At 51.2% G+C, this 10885-nt stretch overlaps 1 protein-coding gene across 1 annotated transcript; it reads right to left on the reverse strand.

The window, feature by feature from the left end:
• Positions 1-209: 209 nt before the first annotated feature.
• LOC136510161 (uncharacterized mitochondrial protein AtMg00860-like) lies at positions 210-641 on the reverse strand. The gene has a single exon (XM_066504716.1). The coding sequence runs from the start codon at positions 639-641 to the stop codon at positions 210-212; it is 432 nt and encodes a 143-aa protein (XP_066360813.1).
• Between the last annotated feature and the right edge of the window lie 10244 nt (positions 642-10885).

Here is a 10885-nt window from a genome sequence, read left to right on the forward strand (position 1 = left end):
GAACCACGCAGCACTGCCAACAGTGGTTTGTCACCATCCCGTCGAGACAATGCATCGGCGGCGACGTTGAATCGTCCTGGTCGGTACTCAACCCTAAAATCATAACCCATTAGTTTGTTGATCCAGTGATGTTGTGGGATGGTGGACAGGCGCTGGTCGAGAAGGAATTTCAATGAATAATGATCTATGCGCATGACAAAGGCCCGCCCCTAAAGGTACGGGCTCCAGTGGCGAACGGCCTGCGCCAGCCCGATCAGCTCCCGTTCATATGCCGCCACCTTCAGGTGCCGCGCCGCAAACGGCCGGCTGAAGAACGCGATGGGGCCTGCCCCTTGATGCAAGACAGCCCCAAACCCGGAGCCCAACGCATCGCAGTCGACGACAAATTCCCGGTCGAAATCTGGAAGATGCAGAACCAGGGCTGCGGATAGTGCCGACTTCAGGGCCGTGAATGCTGCGTTGGTAGCCTCTATCCATAGAAACACATTCTTCTGTAAGAGGCTTGTCAATGGCACCGCAAGGGTGCCATAATCCTTGATGAACCGCCTATAATACCCTGCCAAGCCGAGGAATCCGTGGAGACCACGTGCCGATCGCGGCTGCGGCCATGATTGCACCGCTGCGACTTTGGATACGTCCATGGAGACACCTTCATGCGAGATCACATGTCCCAGGTACTGAACTGATGTAGCAGCGAAGGAACACTTGGACTTTTTGAGGTGCAACTTGTGGGCGTGTAGGACATCCAGGACCGCGCGTAGTCACAAGAGGTGCTCCGTCCACATGGCGCTGTAGACGAGGATGTCGTCGAAGAACACAAGCACGCAACATCGGAGGAACTGCTTCAACACTAGATTCATGAACGCCTGGAATGTGGACGGTGCATTGGAGAGCCCAAACGGCATGACCAAAAATTCAAAGTGGCCGTGGTGAGTGCGGAACGCTGTCTTAGCCACATCGTCAGGGTGAACTTGCACTTGATGGTATCCCGAACCGAGATCGAGCTTCGTAAAGAACTTGGCGCCATGGAGCTCATCGAGTAATTCCTCAACAACTGGTATAGGAAATTTGTCCTTCACGGTGGCTGCATTGAGGGCGCGGTAGTCCATGCAAAATTGCCACGAGCCATCTTATTTCTTGACAAGCAACACCGGTGCCGAGAATGGAGAAGTGCTGTTGCGGATCGTGCCTTGCTGCAACATCTCCTCACATTGTCTTTCTAGCTCATCCTTCTGGAGCTAAGGATAGCGATAGGGATGTACTACCACGGGCTCTGTGGACGGCTTGAGGTGGATCCTGTGGTCACACGCATGAGCCGGAGGCAGGCCCATCGGCGCCACGAAGACATCAGCATATGAGTCCAGTAGGCACTCGAGCAGTGCAGGCTCAGTCCCCTTGGCCGAGTGCCCCTGGGCGGCGAGGAGGCAACCTATCGGAGGAAGGACCGTGGTCGGCGAGCCGACACCCCGCCACAGCACGCGACACCCCTGGTATGTGAACACCATGTATAGGTTGTCGAAGTCCTAAAGTATTGGGCCGAGCGTGCGGAGCCATGTGATGCCGAGTACCATGTCATTGGAGTCCAACGGAATGGAGTAGCAGTCAACCTTGAAAGTTTCACCGCTGATCCGGAGGTCGATGTCACGAGCCAAGCCGCGACACATGATGCGGTCACTGTTGGCCATGATGACATGGGCACCTCCGCTATCGTGGAACTGAAGTTCAGCGCGTCGTGCGGCGGCACCACTGATGAAGTTGTGTGTAGAGCCCGAATCCAGGAGCGCGGTAAGCTCATGTGCGCCCACTCAAACGTGAAGCTACATGGTGTTCGCCATCCAGATACCGGTGATCACTGAGAGAGATATCAGGGGCTTGTCCAGGTCGAACGAGTTGTCAGCCGACGGCGAAGCTGGTGCGTCATCGGCGTCGTCCGGCTCCTCGATGATGTAATCGGTGGCCTCGAGAAAGAACAGCTGGGCACACTTATGGCCCCGGACGTATGGTTCGTCATAATTATAGCAGAGGCCCTTCTTCCTGCGCTCCGCCATCTCATCCGGTGAGAGCCGCTTGAATGCCCTCTGCGGTGTCGTCGTGGAAGAAGAGGCCGCTGCTGAGGTCGCCCTAGACGAAGCAGGTGGGATGGGTGGTGCCCCCGTTGGCCGACGCCGCTGCTAGGCAGGCAAGGCAAGCAGAGCTAGTGCATTTCGGCGCTCGTATGCGCGTGCCAGATGCATGGTGCGCTGTAGATCCTGTGGGTCATGAAGCTCCACATCGACGCTGATGTGACTCAGCAGCCCACCCATGAAGAGCTTTGCCTTTTGACCCAGAGAGAGACGCCCGACATGCGCCGCTCGGGCCTAGAATGCTTCCATATAGGCATCCACCGTCGAAGTGAAGGGCAAACGTGCCAGGTCCGATAGATGGTTCGTGCTGAGGGGAGGACCGAAGCGCTGCTGGCACAGCGTGCGGAACTCCTCCCATTGCGGCCGGCCTGTGTCGGCTTCAAGGACCAAGTACCACTGCTGAGCAACTCCGGTGAGGTGGTATGACGTGAGCCAGACTCAGTCAGCTTGGCGCGTCTGGTGGCCATTGAAGAATTGTTCGCACTTGTTCAACCAACCGAGGGTATCTACATTCCTGTCAAACATCAGAAACACCAACTTGTGATACTTGGGCACCACCTGTCCCTCCAGCTCCGGTGGCACATGCACACGGGACATAGGGGATGCCATGGGCGCGGAGGACACTGGCACCGACCCCCGCAAGATGGACTCCAGGGACTGCACGGGGGATGGTGAGTGAGGAAAGCATATCTGGCTGATCGGAACACCGAACAGATGAGTCGCCGTGGCGGGTAGCGTAGTCGATGCAGGTGCCGAAGCTAGTGGAGCCGATGGTGCTACAGTGGGCACCGAGGATGACGTGGGTGCCGCGGGGGCCGGCTCGGAGATCAGCGGCATCGACGCCGCTGGAAGAGCTAGGGTGGCATCCAACCTAGGCAGAACTGGCAGGGCGCGGCCATCCATCACGGACACGCGCGTCGCCAAGTCCCCGATGTGGAAGTTCATCACAGCCATGTGGAAGTTCTGGAGCCCTTGGATGGCTTTAGTGAAGGCGTTGAGGGCGTTCGTAGGGATGGCCATCATTGGTGGGGCAGTGGTGGCATGGTGGCGAGCGGAAGAGACGGCTCAATGGCGGTGGAAGTGGTGGGCACGGCGGAGGAGATGGCCGGCGGCATGGAGGCACCGAAGGTGGGAGGCATGGTCGCCAATGAGGTCCCAGAAGTGGCCATGATCTCTGATACCAGGTTGTTACGACGTCATGCTTTGCTTCAGAGGAAGTAGGGAGGGGAGGTTGGAGCGTGGGGGTGCGATCGTGAACGTCGAGACGACGCCGTGTTCTAGAGTTCGCGTGCGGCAACAAGGAAAATGGGGAATAGGGAAACGGGAGCGCCAGGCGCCCAAGGGAGACTATAAGTCTCAATCCCGGGCTACCTTTCCATTAACCAAGAGTTGGACTCTTATACAATCGACTCTAACAACTTGACGCTGGAAATAAGGACTCTAGTTGCTAACAAACTCAAACCCTCTAAGACTCCTAACAATGCTAACACACCAAATCTTCTTCTGGGACTCCACCTGACCAGTTGACAACGTTGGCACGTAATGACCGGAGCCGGCTCACCCACGATGCTAGTTCCTCCTCTCATATGTGACCCCGACCATAACATTGTCCAAAATATGGACAAGAATTATTAGGCCAGTCTCAGTGAAGACTTTCCTGACGTTGTTTCCAAGACTGTCATGTCATATGAAATGAAATGAAACTTGAATAAAACACCCACTTTCAATAGAGTGTTTCATTCTATAGTTTCATAGGCATTTAATTTCTTGACTCATAGAGATTTGGTAATCGTGCCAAGAGAGTTTTATAGACATGAAACTCTTCTTCTCTCTTCTTAAATATGTTGTCATGTCATCAAAAATGCCTATGTGGCAATCTTACTATTGCTAATTAGAGGCCCCAACGGAGGCACTATGTTAATTCTCACCAGACACACTAGGAAAAAAGATAAATCCCAAAAATTCTCACAATAATTAGAAACTTCTAGCCTTTGATTTGGTAGACTCTAATCATCTTCACCGAGTTTATTAAAAAATTATCCACCACTGCTATTATGAAAAATACATAAAGTAACCCCCTAATTTTGCAAATAAATTACCCACCTCTGCCATTATAAAACATAATTCAAATTAATCCCCTATATTTTTATATAAATTATCCACATCTATCATAATGAAAAATAATTGAAAATAACCCCCTAAATTTGCATCTAAATTACCCAACTCGGCTACTATAAAACATAATTTAAAATAACCCCCTAACATTGCGTCAAAATTATCTAGCTTTGTTATTATGAAAGATAATTTGAAATAATCCTCAAACTTCATATCTAAATTATCGACATGTACCATTATGAAAGATAGTTAAAATATCTCCTAACAATTTTATAAATTATCCAACTTTGTCATTATGAAGATATTACGAAGTAATATTCTAACTTTACATTTGACCTTTATATTTGTATGTACCTTAGCTATTATAAAAAATTAACAAAAAGTCTCTAAAATCTACACATAAAAAGTAATAAATATTATTGCAAAAAATAAATCAATATCCAAAAGGTATGATACATATATATTCATAAATTACAGACTTCTACAATCATGAAATACATTAACTATAATGCTATGTTCCACCATGGAATATCAAATAAACATATACACATTAGGATAAATATTTATTTTAACAACCTATGAAACATGGAAAATATTCCCTTAACAAAACAACGCAGCAATAACACTTTATATTAATACATTTTTAATAAAACATTATGTCATATCAATATTATTAATTTAACTTTATACATTCTATGGTATATAAATAATACTACACACATATAATCCTGTTATATTGCAAATTCAACATGTTTAGTGTCGGAGTGCAAGCCGAGTTTCAACTTATTTGGAACACAATACTAATAGGACCTCGAGTTTTTTTAATAAAAAATAATTTTTGAATAAAAGATAAAGAATACTAGAATTTCTAATTAGCATGTGAAAAATTTGTAACAACTTCATTAGAATTTAAAAGATAAACTCTAGATTTACGAAGTACAAAAAGGTTGTATCAAAAGTTTATATATCTTAAGACTAGATTTACATATCACACTAGAAAAAAAATAAATACTAGAAATTCTAACTAGAAGTCCCCACTAGAGCCTGTATGTTAATCCTCACAACACTTGATGGAAAAACAACAGATAGATCCTAAAAATACTAATAAAAATCCCAGTTGGCGCGCCAGGTAGGGGCCTTTGCGCGTTCCAAATCAAGCCTCGGATGGCTAGCCACGCAATCAGCTAGGTCCTGGGCGCACATGTGCATTTTGGTGATCTAGACTTCATCGTCATGGTGGGAGGGGAGCTGACGTTGGCCCACGCCGCCATCCAGTCTCCTCCCTCCGTCAGTTTCAACTACGGGAGGCTCGAGAGCCAGCCCGGTGTCCTCCCTGGGCCCAGCCATCCGGGGAGGACCCGTGCCACCTCACCCGCTCTCCGGACCACTCTGCACAGAGCGCCCCGATGGCGCTTCTGTTCGGTCTCCATAACGCCGCGGCAACCGTTAGCCACCTTGTGGCACAACGCATGATCCCGTCCCCTGTGAACAACGAGTTCATGGGGATGATCGAAAGCATCACAGAATCCCTCCACGGCCTCCTCACGGAGGGGCCGGGGTCAGACTCTGGCTCAGACTCCAGCGGGGGGAGCCATCACCCCTCCCGAGAATGTTTCATGGCAGAAACTCCCGAGGGACACGTTGAAAGCATCTTCACGGATACGGCTACCCCAGCGGGCAACCTCAGCGACAAAACCGAAGGGGGGACAGCGGCCCCACCTCACATAGGGGTGGAGCGGCTAAGAGCCTGAAAGCAGGAGATAGACGAAGCCAAACAACAGCTTGTTCGGGAGTACGCGGAGGTCGATCGAGAGATCGAACGCCGCAGAGACGGTGGGCGCGCACGCGCTGTGGCCCGTGACGTGAACCAAAGGATCATCGCCGACGATGAGACCCTTCCCCACTTTGCTTGGGCAAGCCAAAACATCGCCGCCATAACGGGTTTGCTCCATGGCCTTCCAGAGGCCGCAACGCCCAAGGATAGTCGAGCCCACCGCGAAATTTGCACGTTGCTTGAGCGTGCGGCGGTGCAGCAGGCAGAGAGCTCGTTGTCTCAGCGATGCGAGCTTGATGCTAGCCAGCGCACACCCTCGGTGTGTCCCGCCAGGGATGCATCGGTCCACCAAGCACCACAGGATGGAGCCCGCAGACCGCAACCGTGATACATCAACGTCTCGGCCGCAACCGCGACGCGCGCAGCACCATCAACGCCCACAGACGCGCCTATAATGACCCAAGCGAAGGAGCCCGTCGCGGCTATCATCCTCGACGTGGTGGATGCTATGACAGCAGCGAGGACCAGAGCCCGAGCCCTGGCCTCCTAGGGTGTCAGGCCTTCAGCCGGCACATCCTCAACGCTGCATTCCCGCCGAGGTACCGACCTCCTACCAATATCCCTAAATACTCCGGGGAATCAAACCCCGGACTTTGGCTCAAAGACTATTGGCTCGCTTGTCAAGCCGGTGATGTGGATAATGAAGACTTCATTATCCGCAACATTCCACTATTCTTGGCCGATCCAACATGGGAATGGTTGGAATACCTACAATCCAACATGATCCAGAGTTGGGCGGATCTGAAAGAGATCTTTGTGGGAAACTTCTAGGGCACATACAAGCGCCCTAGGAACCCATGGGACCTCAAGAATTGCCGTTAGAAGGCCGGTGAGACCCTCCATGGGTACATCTGGCGCTTCTCCTGATAGTGCAACAAGCTCCCTAACGTCATCGACGCCGATGTGATAGGAGCCTTCCTGTCCGGGATGACCTGCGAGTCTTTGGTTCATAAGCTGGGATGCAAGGGCCCACGGACCACCAAGGAACTCCTAGACATCACCACCAACCACGCCTTAGGAGAGGAGGCGGTCGGAGCAATCTTCGATCACCCTGAGGGCAAGGCGAGGTGGGACGAGGATGCCGGCGAAGGCACCTCTAATCGTTCTGCCAAAAGAAAGAATAAGAAGCAAAGGTGCGAGGACTCACACATGGCCACTGATGACTGCAAAGGTGGTCAGAAGCCCATGGAGGGCACTCCAAATCACTTCGAGAAAATGCTCGAAGGGCTGTGCCCGAACCACGCCTTTCCCGTAAAGCACCCGCTGAAGGACTGCAGCCTCATGCGAAAGTTCTTGTCTGGAAGCTCCAACAAAGGGGAGCAGGGGAAGGAACCCGCCCCCACTATGGATGACACCGAGGAGAAGGATGATGGCTTCCTGATGCCGGATGGCTGCCTTATGATCTTCAAAGGATCAGTAGCCTATGACTCCAAATGACGATAGAAGGTCGCACGCCGCGAGGTGTACATGGCCGAACCAGCGATGCCTCCCTTCCTCCGGTGGTTGGAGTCCGCCATAACCTTTGATCAAACCGACCATCCGGATACCATCCCACACCCAGGAAGATATCCGCTGATGGTCGACCCAATCGTCGACCCAAAGCGACTCACTAAGGTACTGATGGACAGAGGCAGCGGCCTCAACATCATGTACGCCAAGACGCTTGACGTGATGGGCGTCGACCGGGCGCACCTCCGCCCAACCCGAGCGCCTTTCCATGGCATCATGCCCAAGAAGCAAGCCATGCCACTTGGGCAGATCGATCTGCACGTTACCTTTGGGGATTAGTTCAATTACAGGACTAAGACCCTCACATTTGAGGTGGTTGGTTTCCCCGGAACCTTCCATGCCATCTTGGGGCGTCCATGCTATGTGAAGTTCATGGCCATTCCCAACTATACATATCTCAAGCTGAAGATGCCGAGCCACTATGGGGTCATCACCATCGGCACCTCCTTCCAGCGCGCCTACGAGTGCGAAGTCGAATGCTGTGGCCATGCTGTGGCAATCGTCGCCTCTGGGGAACTCGTTGCCCTCAAGGAGGAGGTCACCGAAGGAGCACCCGATGCGAAGAAATCAGTTGGGTCCTTCAAATTGGGAGAAGGCTCCAAGGAGGTCCTCATAGATCTAAGTAGCTCCGAGGGCAAAACGGTACGCATCGGTACCACGCTCTCCTCCGAATAGGAAAACGCGCTCGTCGACTTCCTCCACGATAACAAAGACATCTTTGCGTGAAAACCCTCGGATATGCCGGGAATTCCGAGGGAGGTCGCTGAGCATACCTTGAAGATCCATCTAGGCTCTAGGCCGATGAAACAATGCCTATGTCGCTTCGACGAGGAGAAACACAGGGCCAACGGTGAAGAAATAGCCAAACTCTCGGCAGCCGGATTCATCAGGGAAGTACACCACCTAGAGTGGTTAGCTAATCCCATTCTTGTACGAAAGAAGAACGGGAAATGGAGGATGTGTGTTGACTATACGGGCCTCAACAAGGCATGCCCAAAGGATCCGTTTCCTTTGCCGCGCATAGACTAGATAGTCGACTCTACCTCGCGGTGCGAAACCCTCTCCTTCCTTGATGCATACTCTGGCTACCATCAAATCGCGATGAAAGAGTCTGACCAGCTCGCGACATCTTTCATCACCCCCTTCAGATCGTTCTGCTACATCTCAATGTCGTTCGGTCTAAAGAATGCTGGGGCTATGTACCAGCGCTGTATGCTCAAGTGCTTCAGGGACTTCATCGGGCGGACCATTGAGGCCTACGTCGATGACATCGTAGTTAAGTCCAAACGGGCTGACCATCTCGTTGCTGATCTTGAGCACACCTTTACAAAACTCCAAGCGAATGGCATCAAACTCAATCCCAAGAAGTGTGTTTTTAGGGTCCCGAGGGGCATGCTGCTCGGCTTCATCATCTTTGAGTGTGACATCGAAGCTAACCCATAGAAAATCTCCACCATCACAAGAATGGGTCCGATTCAGAACATAAATGGGGTTCAGCGAGTCACAGGGTGCCTCGCCACACTCAGCTAATTCATCTCGCGCCTCGGCGAACGAGGTCTCCCCCTCTATCGCCTCCTGAAGAATGCCGACCGCTTCGTATGGACATCCGAGGCCCAGGAAGCACTTGACATGGTCAAACTGCTTCTGACAAAACCCCCGATCCTAGTCCCTCCAAGTGATAGAGAATCCCTCCTGCTATACATAGCGGCCACCACACAGGTGGTCAGCGCCACCCTAGTAGTAGAGCAGGAGGAAGAGGGTCACGCCCTCAAGGTCCAGCGCCCTGTGTACTTCATCAGTGAGGTACTGTCAGACTCCAAGACCCGATACTCCCAAATCCAGAAGCTCCTATACACTATCCTCATCACCAAGAGGAAGCTACGCCACTACTTCGAGTCACACCCCGTGATGGTCGTAACATCGTTCCCCCTCAGCGAGGTCATCCAGAGCCAGGATGCCATGGGAAGAACCGTAAAGTGGGCACTCAAGTTGTTGGATCAAGGCATCACATATGCCTCCTGAACGATGATCAAGTCTCAGGTATTGGCTGACTTCATCGCAGAATGGACCGAGGTCCAGACACCACCAGCGGTCGTCGATCAAGAGTACTAGACAATGTACTTCGATGGATCGCTAATGAAGAAGGGCGCCGGCGTGGGGCTGGTCTTCGTATCACCCCTCGGGGTCCGCATGAGGTACATGGTTCGGCTCCATTTCCCCTCATCAAATAATGTCGTTGAATATGAAGCGCTCCTCAATGGCCTACGCATCGCCATCGAGTTGGGCATCCGACGCCTCAACATCTGGGGCGACTCTCAGCTAGTCGTCAACCAAGTCATGAAGGAGTCAAGCTGCCATGACGCCAAGATGGCTACGTACTGCCAGAAGTCCGATGGCTAGAGGACAAATTCGATAGCCTCAAACTCAATCACATCCCAAGGCGCCTCAATGAAGCGGCCGACGCGCTTGTGAAAGCGGCGTCCGATCGAGAGCTGGTGCCAATGGGTGTCTTCACCAGCGACCAACACTAACCCTCGGTGCGCTATGAAGGGTCAAAGCGAGCGGATGATGGCCTATCTGATCCACCATCGGGGGCTGACCAACCGATGGCTCCATCCAGCCCCAAGGTCATGGAGCTAGAAGAGGATCCAGCAATAGAGCCCGACCCCTGGCCAGGAGCCTACAAATTGAAAACCATCGACGGTGAGGTCTTCACCAACGCCTGGAACATTGAGCAGCTATGTCGTTTTTACCCTTAAATAAACACATGCTTTTCCTTATCAGTTTTTGTCTTTAGAAATCCCTGATCTCTAGTGACATCTGACCCCTGCATATTATGAGGGGTCAGACCTCACTCAGGGGCTGATATAAGTACGTTTATCTTGCAAACACTTCCTGTGTTATCTTTGCAAACATCCTCTAAGTTTTCCATTTTTCTCATGACAAGTCCTAAAGGCTAGGATTTTGGGAACAAAATCTCAGTATAACTGGTAGGACTACGGGAAACCCACACCCCAACGGCTATGGCTTCTTTGCTCACTAGCGTGATCAGAATTGTTCGCTCGCACTCCATGTTTTTGTGACCTGAATCATGGGAAGGATCGGAAGGCACCAAAACCTCTACTATGAAAAGAGGAAGCTAAGGAGCTATTTGTCGTAACGAAAGATGAAATTTTGTTCATTTTTGCACAAATTCACCACTTACAAAGTGATTTCATCACAAAAAGGACTAATGTATCCACAAATACAAAAAAAACTATTCACTCGAGGGCTCCCCCCACAACTTATTCGATTATAGTTTTTT

This window comes from Miscanthus floridulus, chromosome 16, assembly GCF_019320115.1.
Source record: "Miscanthus floridulus cultivar M001 chromosome 16, ASM1932011v1, whole genome shotgun sequence".
Taxonomy (NCBI): domain Eukaryota; kingdom Viridiplantae; phylum Streptophyta; class Magnoliopsida; order Poales; family Poaceae; genus Miscanthus; species Miscanthus floridulus.

What these genes read in the sequence shown, in the direction of transcription:
- LOC136510161 (XM_066504716.1), bottom strand. Translation starts at nt 641, where the DNA reads ATGGACGTATCCAAAGTCGCAGCGGTGCAATCATGGCCGCAGCCGCGA.